The sequence below is a fragment of the Nyctereutes procyonoides genome, unplaced genomic scaffold, assembly GCF_905146905.1.
Source record: "Nyctereutes procyonoides isolate TBG_1078 unplaced genomic scaffold, NYPRO_anot_genome, whole genome shotgun sequence".
Lineage (NCBI taxonomy): Eukaryota > Metazoa > Chordata > Mammalia > Carnivora > Canidae > Nyctereutes > Nyctereutes procyonoides.
The window spans coordinates 33,291,166-33,313,548 of NW_026575051.1; the positions used below are offsets into that span (position 1 = coordinate 33,291,166).

A 22,383-nucleotide genomic window follows, 5' to 3' on the forward strand; every position below is an offset into this window, starting at 1 on the left:
ATCGGTGAAGGCCCCAAGGTTCCATTCTATAATGCACAACCTTTATTTTAACTTAGAAAATTTCCAGGCCACTGATTCTAAAAAGGCAGTAGAACAAAGGGATTTATAGAAAGTTGTCTCTAGATAGTCAGACTGCCAGAGTTAGTCCTGACAGGATATTTAACCTCAGGGTACCTGAATTTCTTCACTTATGAAATGGGAATAGTAAGAATGTCTCCTGTGGGTTGCTCTGAGGATCGAATAAGGTAATATGGGGAAAACATTTAGAGTAGTACCTGGCACATTTTAAAGACTCCGTGTTAGCTTATCACTTATTAGTAGTATTAGTCCATTTGTTCATTGTTTAAAACCCTTAGTATTGTTGCCGTGAATCTTTCTGATATTGAGCAATTAGCTTTCTAGTAAATCTATGATGAATTGGTTGCTAAATGTACTAAGTAAATAAATTGATTCATTATGTGGTATTATTGAGTATAAAGCTCTTTGAAGATATTTGTGAAATATAATTCATTTTTAGTCATATTGGATTTTTAAAAAAAGATTTTATTTATTCATGAGAGACACCCAGAGAGAGGTAGAGACATAGGCAAAGGGAAAAGCAGGCTCCCCTTGGATAATCTAAGGCAGAACTCGATCCCAGGACCCCGGGATCACACCCTGAGCCGAAGGCAGACAGATGCTCAGCCACTGAGCCACTCAGGTGTTGCAGTCATATTGGATGTTAAGGCATTTTTTTAAAAAAGATTTTTATTTATTTATTCATAGAGACAGAGAGACAGAGAGAGAGGCAGAGACACAGGCAGAGGGAGAAGCAGGCATCATACAGAGAGCCTGACGTGGGACTCGATCCAGGGTCTCCAGGATCAAGCCCTGGGCTGCAGGCGGCACTAAACCGCTGCGCCACCGGGGCTGCCCCTGTTAAGGCATTTTGAGATGGTTAGGTAATGGTATCAGTTGTCTATTGAGGTTGCATGTTATTCAGATTTAAGCATATCCTTTTGCCTGTGATAGTAGGTATGTTCCATATAATCCAACTCTATACTTACGCATTTTATTTTTTACTTAAAAAAATTGAAGTATAATTACAGAGACAACAATTTACAGATATAACTGAGTTTTATGGGTCTTGGCAAATGTCTGTACTGTGTCACCTAATGAAGACATACAGAACATTTCTATCACCCTAGAAAATTTCCTTGTAACAATTTATACTTATGTTCTCTAGGGGCAACCACTACACTGATTTCTGTACCCTTAGGTTGCTATACATTGAGATTTTTATCGTTTGGAGCTTGTTTTTATTAACTCTGACTCCTAATTCAGATTAGGAAAAGTGAAGATCACAGTGTAATTTAGTGTTCCTTATTCATAAACATTTTAAAAGAATTTCTTTGATGTAAAAAAAAAAAGCTTGGGAGGCATTTATTTGCAGAAGTAAGGGAAGTACTTTAGTGCATATACTTCTATCCTGCGTATTCCCTCACCACTACCCCCAGCATTTCATGAAAATCATGGTTCTAATTTTCAGAGATGATGTTTAGTATTTTGGTTAGTTATATGTATTTTTAGATCTTTAATTGCAAATGTGAAAACATGATTTAATCTCTGAGCCCAAACTGTTAAATAAAAATGTTCTTTTTTTGTGTGTCTCTGTAAAATGTAACTAAGTTTTGCCTGAAAGCTTATCAGCTGACATTTTATATACACCATATTTATATCATTTATATACATGTTGTGAGTGTGTGAATCAAGTTTTAGGGTATTACCATATCACAGCAGTGTTAGAATTCCTTTATGCTTATTTTTTAAAAATAATTTATCGATCAGAACTTATTTTGATTTTTATTAGCATGGACATAGAGTTACCTTACGTTTTAATCAAACAAAATTTTTTTTAATTTTATTTATTTTATTTTTAAAAATCTTTTATTTATTCATTCATGAGAGACACACAGAGAGAGAGGCAGAGACACAGGCAGAGGGAGAAGCAGGCTCCATGCCGGAAGCCCAATGTGGGACTCCATTCCGGAGTCCTGGGATCACGCCCTGAGCCAAAGGCAGATGCTACTGCTGAGCCACCCAGGCGTCCCAACAAATTTTTTTAAAAATGTAGCTCATGGTTAAATTAAATGTCTTTAATTTTGGGTTTATGGTCAGGCACTTTTCAAATTTTTAGAAAAGACCACTTTGTACTTTTATAAATACTATACTCTCTATTTCTTATTTTGTACTGCTTTGTTAACTTCAAGTATTGATTACCATTTTTCTCCATTATTTAAAAAATTTTACTCATTGTTCAGTGTCTATATTGAAGGAGTTAAAATGAAGAATACCTTATTTTTATTCCAGGGTAATGGTACTTGTGCTTTCAAGTTGCTTAGCTTGCCTTGTGCAGAGTCTTGTAAATTGGGCTGCCTAATAAAACATCTTAGTGAGATTTTGTCCCATTGCAAAGTATACTCCATATATTTGGTATTTATCTTCATAACTTTTGGACCACTTTTAATACTTTATGTATCTAGGGCAGCCCCTGTGGCGCAGCAGTTTGGCCCCTGCCTGCAGCCTAGGATGTGATCCTGGAGACCCAGGATCGAGTCCCACGTCGGGCTCCCTGCATGGAGCCTGCTTCTCCCTCTGCCTGTCTCTCTCTCTCTGTGTCTCTATGAATAAATAAATAAAATCTTTGTTAAAAAAAAAACCTTTATGTATCTATAAATCTTTTAGTAATCTTTCACAGATTGTTTACTACTGACTAGTATAATGCTACTTTGTATTTTCTTGGGAACCAAGAACTAAGGCCACACAACTGAAATTTATTCATTTATAAAATATACTGTGGGGAACTTTACATTTGAAACTGCCCAGTCTCCATAGGCCTATGATTTATCCATAGAGAAATTGTCTACAACATTGTGTAGGCATTTTTACTCCCTCTCATGGTATCTTTACCATTTTTACTCTATCTCTGACTGTATTTTGGCTAGAAGGAAAGGTCTTTAAACTCAACCCTTGTCACATCCTTGTTTACTATTTTAACAAAAGAATAGAAGCTTGCTTCTCATTCCATGCAACCCCTGAATATTTCTGCTTTGACTTCAGTTTTTTGTTCCCTTGTTTTAGAGGCAGAATGGAAGGTGGTGGTTGCTATAGTTTCTGTGCCTTTTATTTTCATTTGCAGCTTTCATTTCTACCTACTTAAAAAAATTATATTCATTTGGAGGCACATTGAAAATCTTTCTTCTTTGAAACATATTACACTCTTCTTCCATAAAAAAATTCTAATACCATCTTTCCCTCAACATACAGCTCTTGGCTCTGTTGCTCTTGATGAAGCTTTGGAATATAGGTGAGGTCCTGAGCTGACAACCAAGAAAGATGTCTTTGGTGCAAAATGGTGGTTTTATTAAGGCACGAGGACAGGACCCGTGGGCAGGAAGAGCTGCTGCTGGGGGCCTGTGAGGGGTGGCTGATTATATACCTGGGAGTTGGGAAGGGTTTGAGGATAGCGTGCTCTCTACGGAATTTTGGAAGCAAGGTTTCCAGGGCCTTGAGGGGCTAGCAATTGTTGGGAAAAGGTCACTTAATCCCGTTTAATAAAACCTGAGTCATGAGACCTTCAGATGGATATCGGTGGCTATGTGCTTGGAGGATGATTGCCAAAATGTATCTTACGGGTTTAGAGATAAAGGAAATTTCTAAAGAAATTTTATATGTTAAAGCAGACTTACAGGCTCCTGGGGGTTGGGCTACGATTGCCTTCTGCCCTTAGCAAAGTATGAATATGGAGGCAGTTGAGTCTGTAGAGGATTGTCCCTTTGCCTGTTTCAAGGACTTGTCAATGTGCTGCCCCAAGCTCCTGCTTTGTCCTCAGCTAGCTCTGTGTTCCCCCATCACTATATTCATTTATTCATTTGTTTAGCCACTGAGGATTTAAGTACTCACATTGTGCCAGCCACTGTATTCTAGTGACTATCTCTTATCTTCTTTTAGCAGTTGAACTTCTTGAACAGATCTTTACACACTGTTTCATTTCTTTACCTTACTTCTGGCTCTGTTAACTCATTTCTATTTCTATCCTTCTGCTAAATTTGCACTCACAAAGAATACTAGTTATCCCTGATGGCCAAATCCAACTCTTCCTCCTCCTTGGTCTTTCTGCTTCACTTGACTACCCACTGCCTTTTTGAAGCTTTTTCTTGGTGAAAGAAGCTAAAGTTACTTCCTGTATCTTTTATTTGGTTTATTTAATCTGTTTGTTTTTAACTATTTCTTTTTCTGCTTTTTTCCCCTATTGTGAATTTTCTACAGTTTTGTCTTCAGTTCTGTTGTTCTTTAGTCTGTCTGTCTCCATAGGAGAATTTGTTTTCTCTCATGGATTCAGCTGTTATTTTTTTTTTTGTGTAGATGGGTTTTCCCCTGTCTATCCAGTAATGGCTTCTACAGTAAATTTCAGCTCTTTGTTTAGATTGCCTTTTAGAGAGCTTTGGTGTTTGTGGACTTATCATTCTTAAGAAACCTTGGATATCTTTGGCATGAAATGATTGCTAATTTTCCCAAGCATCCATTAAATTGTATATTCTGTGAGGCTGGAAGTTGAATTGGCAGGAGCCAATTCAGTTGATTTATAGCATTGAAATTTCAACTTGGATTCACATATCTCTTCATCTTTGTAAATTCAGTAGTTCTTGTGAAGTCATTAAAATCTTACTACTTTTTGAAAAATACTTTGATATGAAGCAAAGAAAGCTGGTCAGTTAATGTAATGATAGAATTTAGGAGAAAGGAATAGATATGACCAGGCATGGAGTTTTAATTTTTTTTTTTTGGCCAGGTAACATTATACATTTGAGTAGAATAAAGAATAGAGTTATCAAAATTAACTGTTGCTCTATAGCCGCATCAGTAAAACCTCTGTATGTTTCATATGGAAACAGGAAAAAAGGATTTATGAGATTATTTCAATGTAGGAAATTTTGACCATAGTCATTATTATTAATGGGTAGCATTTGTAAATGTTAAGATTAATAGATGCCTACTAACCTGCAATTTGACACATTTAAAATTTAAATAATTATCTGGTGGTCCAGATTGGTTTCTTAGTTACGTCATTGTTCAAATTAATCTTAACAGTGTTCGATGTCCTCTGGTTCTTCTTTCTTTCGTGTGCCTCTCTGTTCCATCAGTTCTTAATTCCTTTGTTGCTTCTGTTGCTTTCCACTCTCTTTTCTCCTGCCATGTCCTTGGCTTTCACTTATTCCTGATCTTCGTACCACTGTCACCTCTCCATCACTTTTACATACCACATTCAGAATAATCTTTCTGGAACACTGCTTTGGTCATTTGATCATTCTCTTCTAAGAGGTTTGTGTTGGTTCTCCTATGAGAATTGTAAAAGTTTTATTTTCCTTAAATTGGTAATCATATACCTCTGCCATCTGGCTTTGTCCTGTGTCTTTGATCTTACTCCAGATGCTTAACAATAGATCGCTTTGACTGTATATACAGACAGCTGTTCCTGTTGAATTATTCTGGTGGTGTGTTCTTGCTTTTTGTTTTGGTTCTGCTGTTGTCATTTTTTGGAAATGTTTTCTGCATATTCCTTTTTTCAAACCAAATCCTTCCCATTCTTTAAACTCCAGTTAAATCCCTACTAATAAAGCTTCTTCAACTATTGGTTATGCCTAGTTACCTACTACCATATATTGTTATTTACCTTTGTGTATGTCTGTTAATTGTAACCTTCCAGTTGCTAGAAACTTTATCATATATGTATTTGTAGTCTTTGTGATGGCTACCACAGTGGTGAGAACACAGTATGTCCTTAATTTTTATAATGGCACACTGAGAACAGTCTTTGGTTTGATACAATTCTGTGAGATAATGTTTCCTGTATTTACCAATGAATGGGGAGAATGGAGAAAAAGAAAAAAAATCAAGCATATGCCCCCAATTTGTCCTATATTATTTATACAGTGTCTTTTTTCATTTCTTTACCTCTGTCCTTTTCTCCCCTTGTTCCTATATATATGTTTAAATTCCTCAAATATAGCAGCCATAGGAGTATGACTTAAGCTAGTGTGTGGAAGTTCTAAGGTAATATATTCAGGTACTGGAAAGGCAGTACTTTCCAATATTTCAAACCATCTAAAACTGAAATTGATTGCCTTAGAAAGTAATGAGTTTGCCATTACTGGAATGTCTTTTGCAGAGGCTGGACAACCACTTGGAAATCTGTAGCTGGGATTCAAGCATTGAATGGGCAGATTAGGACTAGTTTAAATGACTGAAGTCTTTCCCATTCTTAAGAGTCTTTGATTGTATGTTTAGTCCTCTTTGGTTACCACCCCAATTCAAAAAACATCTTCATTATTTGTATTAATGGCATGTTACAAGTTAGAGATCTGATTCAACTTTTTCCTAAAAGCAAAATCACTGTATAGGATAAAAATTCCTGCTCTCTGGATAAATCATAAAAATGTGACAAGATTCTCAGATTAAGTCTGAAAGACAAGTTCTAAAAATGTTTTGAACAAACGTTTTTGGTCTTTATATATTCTTTCATAAGAAAAAAAAAGTCACTAGCTAAATGGATACAGATTTCTCTTTTAACCTTGTTATTCTTAGAAATACCTGGTATAAGGTAACTTGGTAACCCTTAGTTTAATTAGCAATATATTTGTCATATATGCTTGTCTTAATTTAAACTTTTGATCTGTCTTAGGAAAAAAAATGTCCTTAGGAAGCTGAAATTACAGATTTTCACTAATACTCATCAGTAAGTTTTACTGTGTCCTATGACCTCAGATTGAATTCTTAATCAGCCCAAATATAGGGAGAATAGGCAAAAGATAATTAATAAGTACTTTAAATATTTCTCTATTGCTAAAAAAGTAATTAAAATTATAGGTACTTCTTGTATTTGTGGTTATGCTGTGCCCATCTTCACTATTAAAATTGGGATGTAAAAGATTATAAAAAGTAGGGGATGAAAGTGGCTAAATATATTGAGGAAGTTTTCTCCTCCTTGATCCTCTGATATTGTGTATTTCAGGTTAAAGTTATGATACATTCATTCTTTAAAAACATATAATTTTGTGAAATAAAATTGCAGTTGATAGAAATACAGCATTCCTGTAAGGTACCTCTGCCATCCTTAAAAAATAGAAAACTGGAAGGAACTAGAATATTCATAGATAGTTGAAACTTAAATTTAACTTTTTTTTTTTAAATTTAACTTGAAACGTGCAGTTGTGCAGGTTTAATTTATCATTTATCATTTATCATTTATCATTTAATATATCATTTATCATTTTTAAGTTGTTAAAGGAGGGTAAGGTAAGTTATGATTTCCATGGGAGTTCTGCAGAGGAGAAAGATGCACTAAATAAAATATATTGTTAAGATTAATTTTACCTGTTTTCATTTTTGTTAATGAGACTACTTAATGAAAGTGTAAAAGAATACAACTGGCTTATATTATATTTTTGTCACACAACAGTGGAGTACCTGTAAGATAGTTGTTCTACCTTGCTTTGTAGCCCCTGTAGCCTTCTTGTGCTTAAGGTTTATATGGTATTTCTTCATGCTTTTGTGTTTAACTGATCTATATCGTTAAATATAAATAGGTTTCTTTTTAGACAAGAAATGCCTTGTGGTATCCTCTTTCAAGTATGTAGTTTCAAATTTTCTTTTTAATTTCAGTGACTTTTTACAATTATTTTTTCAGTATTCTGTCTCCTTGTTTGCGTTTTCTTCCTCAGTGACTCTCTTACATGTATGTTGGATTTTTGTTGCTTAGCTCCAGTAATTAGTCACTTTCTCTTGGATCCTTTTTACTCCTTTTTTTTGTGATTAAAAACGTTTTCATCTTTTGTCTCTCTAATTTTTGTTTTTTTTTTTTTAATTTTTATTTATTTATGATAGTCACACACACACACACACACAGAGAGAGGCAGAGACACAGGCAGAGGGAGAAGCAGGCTCCATGCACCGGGAGCCCGACATGGGATTCGATCCCGGGTCTCCAGGATCGCGCCCTGGGCCAAAGGCAGGCGCCAAACCGCTGCGCCACCCAGGGATCCCTTTCTCTCTAGTTTTGATAGGCCATTATTCTGTTTATTTTTCTCATGTTCCATTTTATTTCATATTCATTTCTGAAATATTTTTCCTTTTATTTCTAATTCTTTCCTGAGTTTTCATTTTAATTCTGAATATTTCTAATTTCTTTTTTTAAATTAAATTTTATTTTATTTTTAACTAATTTCTGTACCCAACATGCAACTCGAACTTAAAAGTCCCTAGATCAAGAGTCATGGTCTCCACCAACGGATCCAGCAGGTGTCCCTGAATATTTCTGACTTCTGATTTAGTTGTTCTTTCATAACTTCACATACCTTTTAACTCATTTTACATGTTATTTCATATCATGCATATGTTTTTTGGCTTATTCTGAATTAGTAGGTGTACGGTTTTGATCTGTTTTCTGAGCATTTTCGTTCTAGAGTGGTTTCATTGTAGAGATGTTATTCTGCTTCATATTCTCTTCTTCTAATAACTTCATATGAGATTTGACCTTGATTCTTTTCTGTTGATCTTTTTTGTGTGATATTAGTTTTCTTTACTATTATGTAGTTTTTATTTTTTAAAGATTTTATTTATTCATGAGAGACACAGAGAGAGGCACAGACATAGGCAGAGGGAGAAGCAGGCTCTTTTAAAAAGGACTTGATATTCAAGATAGCTTTTCTGACTGCACAGACCTCTCCCTTCAGTGATTTTTGTGTAATGTTTAAAAAATAAGGCCACTTGTTTTCTGAGATTATTTTTACTCTCTTCCTTCTCCCACGTTTTTTTTCTTTTTAAAGATTTTATTTATTCATGAGAGACACACACAGAGAGGCAGAGACACAGGCAGAGAGAGAAGCAAGCTCCATGCAGGGTGCCTGATGTGGGACTTGATCCTGGGTCTCCAGGATCACACCTTGGGCCTAAGGCGGTGCCAAACCACTGAGCCAGTGGGACTGCCCCACCCCCCTTTTTAAAGATTTTATTTATTTATTCATGAGAGAGAGAGGCAGAGACACAGGCAGGGAGAGAAGCAGGCTCCATACAGGGAGCCCAACGTGTGGGCCTCGATCCCGGGTCTCCAGGATCACACCCTGGGCCCAAGGCGGCGCTAAACCTCTGAGCCACCCAGGCTGCCCCCTTCTCCCACTTTTATCTGTTCTTTTCTTTTCTTTTCTTTTCATTTTTCTTTTCTTCTCTTTTCTTTTCTCTCTTTTCTTTTCTTTTCTTTTCAAGTTTTATTGAAAATATTGTCCATGAGGTTTTGTTTTTTCTATTTAGTGACCCCCCCTTTTTTGGGGGGGGGGCGAGATGCTTCTGGGAGCTTTAAAAACTGTCATTGCTATTATAGAATTCCTCTGACAAGCAATATTTTTATAGAATAAAATTCCAGTTTAAAAAAATAGCTAATTTGAAGAGCTCCATGATTTAACCGCATCTGACCCTGTATCTTACCCTGTATATGTTAGAACATTATTTACTCTCTCAAGGTTTTGACCCTTAGATAAATTTTCATAGAACCAGGCACATAATAAGCTTTCAGTATACAACCTTTGGTACATGTTTATTCAAGAAAACTCCCAAATAACTGTCTTCATATTTTGTGGGAGGAGTGCTCATTATTAATTCTATCAAGCTGACCAAAATTCTCAAATCATGGCATAGATGGTCAACTTTTTTTTTTATTTTTTATTTTTATTTATGATAGTCAGAGAGAGAGAGAGAGAAAGAGAGAGAGGCAGAGACACAGGCAGAGGGAGAAGCAGGCTCCATACAGGGAGCCCGACGTGGGATTCGATCCCGGGTCTCCAGGATCGCGCCCTGGGCCAAAGGCAGGCGCCAAACTGCTGCGCCACCCAGGGATCCCTAGATGGTCAACTTTTAAAGTTGACTGAGATTCAACTTCTGCTGGCTCCTTACCAGGATCATTAAATGTGTCATCAAAGAAGAGCAGAGCAATGGGGCAGCTTACAGAGTTGGGTCTATGTATTGCCTATATGTGTAGAGTGAGGTGAAGAAAGAAATGTGATGCTGTCTGTAACAAAATTTAATCTGTGAAGTTTAATAAGAGTTTTGCAATTTTAAGCAATCCATTTGAGAAAAAGTTACATATATTTTGAATTTGAATGTGCAGGATTATGCACTGTATTTTCCTCTTAATTTTTAAATTGTTTTTAAGGTTATTAAAAAGTCAGTGATAGTTTTTAGAATTCCCTTTTCTAGTAACTGGCTATAGTTCTTGGGTCAAAGCAGTGAACAAAATGGTAAGGGACAGTACCCGTAGATAGAACTGGGACAGTACCACTAAAGGAGTACTAAGCTATTTGAAGGAAAAGACTTTATCTGTCCATATAGACTGCTGTATTTGGCTTTATCTGTCCATATAGACTGCTGTATTTGCTGTATTTGGTAGGAAATTGTTATGTGGCAAAGAATGATCCTGTATGAATAGATCATCTGGAAACATTATTATTATTAATTTCATTGCATATAATACTTTAGAGGTGTAGTCACTGCTCTTCCCTGCTTTATATGAATATAATGATGATAGAGGATAGCAGGCATAGTCAAAGGCTGGGACTCTGTAGACCTGGGTTCTAGTTTTGGCTTTGTTAACTAAATGGTTGTGTAATCTCAGGAAGTTACTTAGTAGAGGCTCCTTTTTCTTTAAAAAAAAAAAAAAAATCAACATCTAGTGCTATGGTTAAGTTTTCAACTTATTTTAAAGATGTCTCATTACTATTTTTATAGTGACCTTTCTTTGCTTATGAATTTCTAGAAGCATACTACAGTGTACACAGGGCCTTCTAGGCAGAAAGATGGAGAAAGCATGCCACATTTGAGAAAGTGAGGCAGTTTTTTGTGACCAGAGTATTGGGTGAAGTTATGTGTCAACAGGAGATGAAGGTGCAAGTTGCAGTGGGGTTGTTGGTTTGGTCTTGATCCTGTCAGTGATAGCATGTGAGGATAGGGACAGAACAGAAGCTCTTAAAATGTTTTTTTTTTTTTTTTTTAAGATTTTATTTATTTATTTATTCATAGAGATGCAGAGAGAGAGAGAGACAGAGACACAGGCAGAGGGAGAAGCAGGCTCCATGCAGAGAGCCTGACGTGGGACTCGATCCCGGGACTCCAGGATCATGCCCTGGGCTGCAGGCGGCGCTAAACCGCTGCGCCACCGGGGCTGCCCTCTTAAAATGTTTTAAGTTGAAGAGAGAGATTTAATGTTATCTTCCTTTTAAAAACCAAAATATGATGGGCTTGTTGCTGCAATGGCCTAAGCAGTGGTTGACTAGATCTTGAACTAAAGTGGTAGCAGTGGGGCTGATTAACAAGGGGAGGCTGTAACAAATATTAAAGAGTTAGAATCACTAAGACTTCTGACAGAAGAGGGAAGAGAGTCCAAGATGACTCCTGAGCTGGGCCGTAAGCACCTAGGATGAAAGTAGTCGTTTATTCCTGAACTTCAAATGGTATGGGTTTCATAGGAAGTACAGATTACAAAAGACTGTGAAGTGAAGCTTTTCCAACTTTGTCATAATAGTGTTTAATTTTACTGCTTTAAAAAAATATATTCTCTGAATTAGTAACAACTAATTCAAATGCTGCAACAGATAAATTCTGAGAATATCTAGAAAATGTGAAAAATATGAAAACTGGTACCTCTAACTCCACATCATCATTTAAGATTTTTAATTTTTAAATATGTGTGATTTACTTACTTTGTTTTTGAAAGTAACAATTAAAACAGAAAGAGAACAATTCCCCTAAAACACAATTTTATGAAGACTGAAGGAATGGACTCTGTATTAAATATTTACAAAGAGTTCCTGAGACCAAAAATGGTGGCCCTTCTTTTCCAGCAGCTGGAATCCAAAAGATCTTGAAACCAGTCCTGAAAAGCTTGCTCCTATGCAAGAAATCCTGTGGCTTTTGAGAGGAAGATAGAGAACTATGCTGGAAAATTTCAAGTGGTAGTAGAGGTGAGTCACTGACATGAAGAATTTGTCCAGGGGCTACAAATACTCATTTTCTCTTTCTAATTAACACTTAAAATATTTATATACAGTCAGATAAGGCAGTTTGAAAATCTTAGTCTTTGTGTTCTAAAAATTTTAATGAGTAGAAAATAGAATAAGTATAATCCCTCACCCACATAAAAATAAATATGTTGAAGTTTTAAGAAGCAAAAAAGATACATTCAGTGATATAACTTTAGCAGCAATTCTGTTTATTTAGGATGATGATGATACCAGGAAAAGCTATGATAAGTAAGTGCCATATTTATACTTTGTATTTTGAATGTAAGATATACTTGGATGGGATTTTTTAAAATGTATTAATTTGATTTGATTCATAACCTCTTTGTTAACTAGAACACTTTGTTCTCCTAGTATGAGTGGAGGACACCAATGACGGGGAAGTCAACTTGCTCTGATTCATATGCTGCTTAAATACCCTAACTAAGCTTCCTCTGGATAATATTTTATTTAGAAACAATGCAGGATTAGTAAGTCCCCCTTAATTATTTTACTCTTTTGGGGAGTGAGAAATATATGGACAAACTTCAAAGGATACAAAAAGTGTAAAGTGAATAGTTTTCCTCCTATTTCCATCACTCAGACATCCAATTTGCCTCCATAGAAACAACTGTATTTATTAGTTTCTTATATACTTTTCCTGAAGCGTATAGTTTTAGCTGTTTTCATATCCGTACATAGTAATCCTTTACCTTGTAGATGAGATTCCCTCCCACATCAGTTCCTTAGAAAATTGGATAGAAGAGTTCCAATTTATGTAGTTTTACCTTTCTTCCTCCAGATTTACTGTAGACATGTAGTACCTCTCCATTATACACCCACATATAAGATTCTGCTGATTATTTTAATATTTTGTATTTTTGCCATTGGGAATTTGGATCTGATTGCCACATTAGAACCTCGTCAGTCATTTACAACAGAGCAATTAGTGATCTCAGTCCTTTATATTGTAGCTGCTATTCTTTTCCCCCAATTATTCCTTTTTTTAAAATAGCCAGTGAACTGCAAAAGGCAAGTCAGTACACACACAAAATTTTTTGAAAACTATTCAGGTAGCTTCCTGAAGTAATACTTTAGTGTGAATTGTAACTTAATTATAAATGACTGTTGACCAGGTAGGTACTTCTTAGTGTCTGAGGGAGAAAGTGCATGAAACATTATGGAGACGGTAGGAGGTAGGTCCTAAGAAAGGAGAGAGGATGCACAAGATTAAAAGAGTGGGGAGGTCCAAGGAGCCATGGTTCTTAAATGTAGCTGCTCAACCTGGACTGCACTGTACTTAGCTTTACTTGAGCTAACACAGGTAGAAGTTATATCCTGAAGTAATTTTATCAGTTAGTTGGATTCCACAAGAGCTCTGCTTTCCAAGATTTTGGAAAACTAAAGAAAGGGAAAATATATGTTGGCAAATTTCCTGTAACATTTGTTTGCCTACTTATTGGTTCTGCCTATTTTCTTTATATCTATTCCCACTTTTGTGACATTTGTTACTTTTTAAAGTTTTTTTTATTATTTTATTGAAGTACAGTTGACATAATATTACATTAATTTCAGGAGTACAGCATAGTCTTTTGACAACTCTATGTTATACAATGCTTACTGCAAGTCTAGCTACTACTATCTGTCCCTGGTTTTTGTATGTTTTAGTTTATTAAATTGTACAAAGCCCATAAATAAATGCCAAGTTAAACTTTAAATTGACAACCACAATTTGCTTTAGTCTCTGTAAAACATTAAAAACTTAGAACTCATTTAGGATATAGCTTTTATTGTTTTTAGTGCAAAAACTAGGGTAAATGTTTTCTTAGAAAGTTTCAGAAATTCAGCATCATATATTTCAGCATTCCAGTTCAAATAATAATTTTTGAAATTGAATCTCAGGTGACATGAATCTTTGAGCAGGTGTTGTTCTATATATTAGATTATGTGGAGAAACTAAAAACACAAAGATTATGGATTGACAAGGACAAAATACTTTTAACAGTAGGTTTTGAGGCTCTTAAGTGTGATTTATTATACCATTTTCAGGTGAAGCCTCCCTGTGCAATTTTAATGGTGGTTATTTGGGATGAAAATGGTTCAAGCAAAAAGTACAATATAAAATTGATCTTTCTTAGTAGCATACAGTGTATAAAATAAGGACAGATTGAATTTGAAATGGACAATAACTAGTACTAATTTTGAAATGTGTACTACCTAAACGGCATTTATCCTAATTATGAAGTACACATTTCACTTACTCTTCAATATAAATATATACTTTTCTTAAAGTAAAAATGCATATTGACTTTTTATTTATTATATTCTGAAAATCATTTCATTGTCAAGAATTTCAGTATATTTTCTGCTCACTTAATGTTTGTTTTTTTTAAAAATCTAATTTTAAGATGAACTATATTAAGTAAAACCTATTTTAAAATATTTTTAAATAGTAGAAATTTTGACAAGTAATTAGTCCTCTTCCCCCCTTTTTCATGTTTGAAGTGTGAGAGAAAGAAAAGAAATTACTCACAGGATTACATGCCTTCCATAAAACCAAAGAATTTTGAAAATTGATAAACTTAAAAATTTTTAATAGTCTGTTTGGTACCCTTACAAGTATTCCTCCTTTTGGAGAAGTGAAAATAGATTTGGAAATTTAAAGTTTTTCAGAATGGTGCATATTAGGTTCTGGCTTGATATCCAGGAAGCTAGGTGACAGAAGTTAAAGTAGCTAGTTCATTACCTATAACTTAAGTCTCACTGGAGTTAAAAACATAAAATATAAAACTTACTTTTTAATAGTAGTATATTTCCTTTATTATTGCCCCCTCCCCCACTTTTTTGCAACCAGTCCACTCAGCTCTGGAAAACTGAATGATAAATTACCAAAGAATAAGCAACTAAAATTCTCCTTCCTAACAATGCATTTTGCTAAAGCATTTTGGTTGAGAGAACCTAAAAGAAAAGCAATAATGTTTTAATAACAGGAAGATGTTTTAATAGTGGAGGCAATACCTACAGAACTCTATTTTGTGGTGAAATTTCCTGGACACTTATTTTGGTTAGCCTGGTGATAAGGATTGGGACTAGGGAGCTTGATCCTAGTCTCAACTCTGAAACTGATTCATTGTGTTACTTTAGAGAAATCATATAACTTTTTTGTGCTTCAGTTTCTGTACCTGTAAAATGAAAGCAGCCTCTAAAGCAAAGAGCTTAGTGTTTCTAAGTCCTGCAGGACATAGTCCCCAGTTCCATTGGATGCAGCCAGACGTATCTGAACTCCTGAGGGCTGATATTGGTTATATCAAGTGTCAAACCTTATGGAGACAAATAATCTTGGGCCAGTTACTTATCATCTTGCTGCTTCAGTTTTCTTTCCTGCCACAATAGGGTAATGCCTAAACCAGTTTTTTTTTTTAACATTTAAAATCGCATATGTGTATGTATATATATACATGCATGCCATTGAATATGTCATTGAAAACTGTGATGTCGTTGAATACTTGTTTCCTCTAATCTCAGCTAACACACACACACTTGCACTTGTACCAGTCACTTTTTGGCAGTGGTCTCTTGTAGAAATGGGTCATTATTTCACATTACTTCTTCCTTTCAGATTTTTATACTTCTTTTTTTCCCCCCTCACCTGTCTGATTGTGATGGGTAGAATCCATAGAACAACAGTAAATAATTTGGTGCAATATACATGTATGCCCTGTTCCTTTTTATTTTTTATTTTGTCAAAATATAAATGACCTACATTAAATATAGAGAATATTTTATATAAAATGTGTACAGTCATATTCATTGAACATAAGATTTCAAGCACCTCTATTTTATGGACTAATAAAATTATCAATTATAAGACATCAATTTTAAGATGTATTTCTATTTCATTAGTGTTTAAGTATGAAAATGAAACAATGAGGTATGGCATATATAGTAGATACAGTTTTTAGTCTTACTAAATTTTTGTTAGAATTTCTGTGTATTCTTATTTGCTTGATGGAAACTTTTCCAAATTTTTTACTTTTATAGTTTCTGTGAGTTACTTTTTGCTTTATTGCAGTTACTGTGCAAACTAAGAGGCATTTTTCTTATTGTAGTTCTTCCTAAATGTTTAATGCCTTTATGATTACATAACTTGGATCATCTTTACTCCTAAATTCCCACCATGACACAAAGGTGAAGCATCATTTGAATGCTTGGGATAGGAGACAGTTTTTCTTTTTTCAAGAAGGTTGAACTATACTGAAAGTTTCTAAGCTCTCCTCCCCACGCAGAGATTTACATCTTAGCTTTGCTCATCTGCATGCTAATATGTGTCATGATGTAGTAGAGCCCTCTGACTTTGTACTGTTAGTTCACCTTACATGGTTTTCTCCCTTCACCCTGTATACCCTTGGGTTTATTTTGCTTTAGCTTCTGTTTTCTCTCCAAGACTAAATAACAAAAACTCTTTCATTCTTTTTCAATTTACTGTTCCTTATATTTCCTAGCCCCCTATTCCTTTCCTTTCTTATTATCTCCTTTACTCTGACACAGTACTTATGCTCAGGTGGGGTAGAATAGATAACCAGAAATGAGTGTATACTAATATTTTTGCATACCTTAAAACTCTTATTTGGGAGAAAAAAGGTCACTGTATTTTTTAAAAAACTTATTTATGAGCGAGCGCACGCGTGCAGGGAGAGGGACAGGGACAGGGACAGGGAGACTCGCACTGAGCCCAGAGCCCTGTTCCAGGTTTGATCCCATGACCCTGAGATTATGACCTGAGCTGAAATCAAGAGTTGGATGCTTAACTGATTGAACCACCTAGGTGTCCCATGTCACTGTATTTTTTATTTGAAGGATGATAGTTCTGTGTACACTTGAAGTGGACATCTAGTTATCTGTTAAATCTGGATTGTCTTGGGGTTGTGGGTGTGTGTCTAGGAAAAAAGGAAAAAAGAGAATTATATAGACTGATTTTTTTACCAATTAAAACATTTTAAGGAACCTAAACTCCAAATGATGTAAAGATCTTAGAACATTTTACATATATTCATTTGTAACACGTATTCATATAAAGTAAATATTTGCTTTGTAAATTTTACTTTCTGGTGTAATAGACTATCCAGGAAGAACTGTTTGGCTGCTCCTTACTCACTGAAAATAATGAAACTTAAACTGGTTTAAGTGACTATCAGATTATTTTATGCCTCCTGAGTAGTTCTTATTCTTGGAATTTAGAGATTCTAGGGAGGCTTTGGGTCATCAAGTACAGTTGTTTTTTTTTTTTTTTTTTGCTTTTGTTAGGGAGAGGATCCATAGTTTTCAGTAGAATCTTAAAGAGATTAACCCCAAAGAAATTAATCCACTTCTGTAGAGTTTTAGGTTAGCACTATTTCTTTTTTTCTGCTCTCCATGTGATCCTGATTGTAAACCATGAAAACCCAAGAGTATTTTGAAACTCAAAACAAGGAAAATTTGATCATGAGTTGTTACCCTTGGATATGGCAGTGCTGTTCAAGTGGCATATCTAAAACAATAATAAAACTGCCATGAACTACCAGGGAATTATTTTTAGGAAGTAGTGAATATAAATAAAGATGGTATTGTTTTCATAGAAAAGACATTAGGAAACTGTGGGTTCACGTTAAGTTGAATGTGAAGAATTAAAAATATGGAGTACTTAATTTCGTTGTTGTGACTTAAATTGTTTTTCTGAGAAGAATGTATATTGGAAATAATAAATGTTACCTGATACTTATTTTTACATATATGTGTATGATGCATATATATGTGTATAATGTGTATATAGGAATTACTTTTAATATTTATGTGAATAATGAAAATACTTGATTTTTCTTTTTATTTTAGTGCATGCAGGATATGGGAAATACTAAAGCAAGACTACTTTATGAAGCCAATCTTCCAGAGAACTTTCGTAGACCACAGACAGATCAGTATCCTTTGAACTTTATTTATTGTGGATTTTGAAATAATTAACTCCTTTTTATACTTTATATTTTAATTGTTTGTATTTAGGAAAATGTGAACTTTATAATACTGTTACTTATTAAAGATAGAAATTGATTTGCCCTGAGCTGTGCTTTGTATTTAGTAAATTTTTAATAGGATTCTTATAATATATGATCTACATAGTATTTTGATGTAATTATTACTAAGTGTAAAATATTATGACGTTCTTTTTGATCTGCAGTTCTCAATTGGAGGGCATTCATCTTTGTTATAAGTTTCACAACTGTGTTTGCTTTTACAAATCTGCCCTAATGAATAAATAGAATATTTTCTCAACAGGCATTTTGGTCAGGATGGTTTTCACATTTCTTAAAGATAAAATCATTTGATTATATAGGATTTCTCAAACTCATATTGAAGTTTGAGAAAACAGCTCATCAAAATTGATCTGTTCTATAAAATTATCAAATTTATTGTAAATATTTGTGATTCTATCCAAAGATGACACTTGCAGTTTTGACAATAAAATATGGTTTCTTAAAGAGCAGTTATATATTACACATTTGTATACTAAAACAGTTCATGTGGTCAAACAGTGAAAAAAATGCGATCTTAACAGAAATATAGGCCATTATATATATTTTTATGTTTGTATAGAAACTTTTTAAGCTATATTTTAAAAATTACTATTTGTATTTGGCTGTTTCTGTTTCTGCTCCTCCCACCTTCTTGCCCAAAATTTAACAATCTGATATCCAAGGCTATTTTTATTATAGTAAGGTCCTATGGTAAAAGTGGGAGGAACATTTCAGGCATAACAGATTGTCTGAGTAGAGGTATGAAAGTGCGAGGAAACATGACATTTAAAGTTTTGATGTGACACATTCAAGTTTAGTGGGACAAGTGGCAGAAGCAACATATTTTCCAGATTGCGAAGGTTTTTTCTTTTTTTTTAAGTACCATATAGAAGCAGTGTAGACCTCATTCCACAGGTTCAAGGGAGTTGAAAAGCATGAAGGTTTTGAAGCAGGAGAAACATTAGAAGCATTAACTTCTACCACAAAGATTAGGCAGAGGAGACCCTGGAGTCAGAGAGACCATGTAGAATACTAGTACAGCCTTGAAATGAGCGATGATGAAGTTATAAATTAGATAAGTAGATTAGATAGTGGCATTGAGAATGGATAAGGAATTGGGAAGATTGGAAAGCAGGAGCAGTTGGATTAGGTTAAGATTGACTGTTTCTGAGGAAAGATACTGAGATCACCCCAAATTTTAAAGCTTGGCTAAAGTTCTATGGGTGAGATAAAGCATATTCCCTAAGAGAAGAAATTCAGTACCAGATAAAGGTTGAAGGGTCAGAAATGAAAGATAATGAGCCATACTTCTTTGCTTTGGGCAGGTTGAGGTGTCTCTTGGACATATACATGGAGATCTCCATTTAGTAGCTGGAAACATGGATCTGGACCCTAGAAGAAAGCAGGAAATACAGTGCAGATTTTAGTGATTTAGCATGTAGATGATACAAAAGTGTTGGTTGAAGCTATGTTTACCCAGGGCAGTGGTCCTTTATTCTTTTTTGTGTGTTTATTGAGAATCTTGAGGATGGTGTTTTTTTCTTTCTCCTGTGAAAAGTGAAGGCCTAAGGCAGAACCTTGGGAAATTGAGCATAGTAGAAGGAAAAAGGGTAGAGGAAGCAAGTAATGTCCTAAATGGTTTTTACCAATTGCTTGCTAGCTGTATTTATTCCTCTGAGTTGGCATATAAGATCCCTCAAGTGGAAGAATCTCAAATGGAAGAATCTCCCTTTTGTGGAAGTTTGTGTGTATGTGTGTTGAGTTGGTTTGGTTTGAGTTTTTTGAATACTACTTCTCTTGAATACTACAGGGTAAATTCTTGAAATTTTGGTAGTATCCTTTATTTGGTGCCTTGTAGATGAAAGTGACTTCCAAGTTATTTAATATATCATTTTGATTCCATATCGTTTTCTTTTTTTTTTTTTCCTTTTTTTTTCCATATCGTTTTCAAAGAAGCTTTGAAGATGTTCAGGAAAGGACTGTATATATAGCTTCTTGGTATCTTCTTATATTGAACTGTTCTATACACTATTTTGTGTATGATGGTAGGAATATTATTTCTTAAGTAATTACCATTAATTTCATGATGAAACTTACAGAACCAAAGAATTAATGAGGCAGTGAATTATTCTGGTATTTTTGCTGATACATTTTTAAATATTTGGTACTTACTAAACATTTCAGAAGAGAGAAGATTTTTATAGTGAATTGATTGGCATTGGGTGTCATTACATTCTTGACCTTTGACACACTGAAGATACAACAGCTAAAGTAGCCTTATTCCCTAAAAACACTTTGCTGTGTGCTAAGCACTGAGCTTGGCTTTTTATGTATACTATCTCTTTAAATTATCAAAATAACCCAATGAGCTAGAGCATAGTATTTTCATTTGGGGTATTGGGAAGGGCGGGATGTGCAAAGAGTTATTAAGAAACTTCTTAAAGTTTCCAGACTTCTCCTTCTGTAGAAGGGCACTTGAATATTTTTTAATGATGGTAGTCAGTATTGCCACATTTGAGTCTTGATGGCCTTTAAAAATACATAGGCTTATGGTTTGGGACTCTGCAGCTAGATCATAAAGTCTAAGTATAGATCACAACTTTTAAGTACCTGGTATGATTCAGTTCAGGCTTTTGGGTTATGTATGTTTTTGCTATTGTTTGCTCAAGCATGCTTATTTGATTTTTCAAACTAAGTGTTACTTCTAAAGCATTGGCAAATTATGATCATATTTATTTGAGGTGTTGATCTCTTTCTATTCACAAAAAGATAACCTAGTGGTTGTCAGAAGCTACTTACAGAGGGATTTTTGGCTAAACAAATTTGAGATAGATGACTACTGTGAATATAAGATGACATGTCTTAGACCATGAAACCAGCCCCTATACCCAATATAATGCTCTGGCCTTTAAAAATTGCTTTACCTTAAATATTATATCAATATCACTTTATTCCCTTCTTTTCATTTTGAAACATTGTGATTTGGAGGTTTTATTAGGGAAACTAATAAGAAAACTAATTCTCTTTCTTTATTTCACGAATCACTCTAAATTCATTGCTCTTTGAAAAGCCTAACATCTCTGCATTTTTATTAATTTAAATATTGTTGCCTCATCCCCAGAGGCAAGTGGAACCAAACTGAGTAAAATTCAGATAATATGGGACCTCACTGCATTCTTAACAAGATTTGTCATTTTTTAAAAGCTTTATAATTTACAAAGTTATGCAAAAGCTGCTGCAAAAGTATAATTTCTCATGTGGGATGTGGTTAATTATAGGCTGCATGTACTAGTGCATGACAAATGATAAAGCTTTACATTAAGCTTTTCATTATTAGGATATTTCATCTTATCTAAAAACTTTAATTACTTTAGTTCCATGAGGTCTATTGTGCACCAGAGCTAATCAGCAGTTCTTCTCCTTTGAGCTTTTCAAGATTTTATTGCTGTCAGTGGTAATGTGTCTGGAACTGGAAGATTTTGTTCTTGGGACTAAATATTAATTTAATTATTTAAAATGGTATCTTTAAGAAAAGAAAAAATTTCAAATTATAAATAAATACATGTTAAAAGAAAATACAAAGTAATGTTAAACTTTTGGGGGGCTTGCATAGTTAGTTTCAAGGACAGGGACTGTTAAGGGTACTGTACTGTTTTTTTTTTTTTTTTCTGTACTGTTTTTAATTACAGGCATGGGGAAGGTTTTGGGGTATTTGTTTTTGTTTACTAAATCTCAAAACAACCATTTAAACTTGAATTGTTATTAATATATTCCTAACCTTGATTTCCTGAAAATATTGTTCTATTTCTAAATTTTTGACTGTATTATTGATGTCAGGCAATTAAAAAAAAAAAAAACCCACATCTCAAATGACTCCTAGAGACTAGAAAATGGAGATGAATAATGACTGATCTCCTTGGTCCTTTTTCTTGTGGTTTCTCCATTGCTCATCTATTTAAACTTGATGCTATGCAAGCCGTGTTAGGCCTGAACATGGTAATTCCTGTCTATTACCTCTCTCTACCATGGTAATAAGAGATAAAAACTAAATAGCACTCACTATGTGCCACACATTGTTCTTAGTTCTTTACAGATATTAGCTTATTTAATTATCACAGTAATCCTGTGAGATGGGTCTTAACGTTATCTCCATTTTCAAGGTGAGGAAAGTGAGATACAAAGTTATATAAAAACAAAAGCTAACTCCATTTATTGAATGCTTACTGTCTGTCAGGAACTGGTGCTAAATGCTA

The 22,383-nt window shown here is 34.4% G+C and overlaps 1 protein-coding gene across 4 annotated transcripts in view; it reads left to right on the forward strand.

The window, feature by feature from the left end:
• The window catches only part of SMAP1 (small ArfGAP 1), a 175,122-nt gene that overhangs the window by 46,941 nt on the left and 105,798 nt on the right, over positions 1–22,383 (forward strand). For 3 of the 4 annotated variants that reach the window (XM_055329996.1, XM_055329997.1, XM_055329998.1), the window contains exon 3: positions 17,952–18,037. In XM_055329996.1, the coding sequence (XP_055185971.1) occupies positions 17,952–18,037 (86 nt within the window). Of the gene's footprint in view, positions 1–11,927; positions 12,048–17,951; positions 18,038–22,383 lie in introns of all 4 variants that reach the window. The other variant, XM_055329999.1, reaches the window with a different exon arrangement.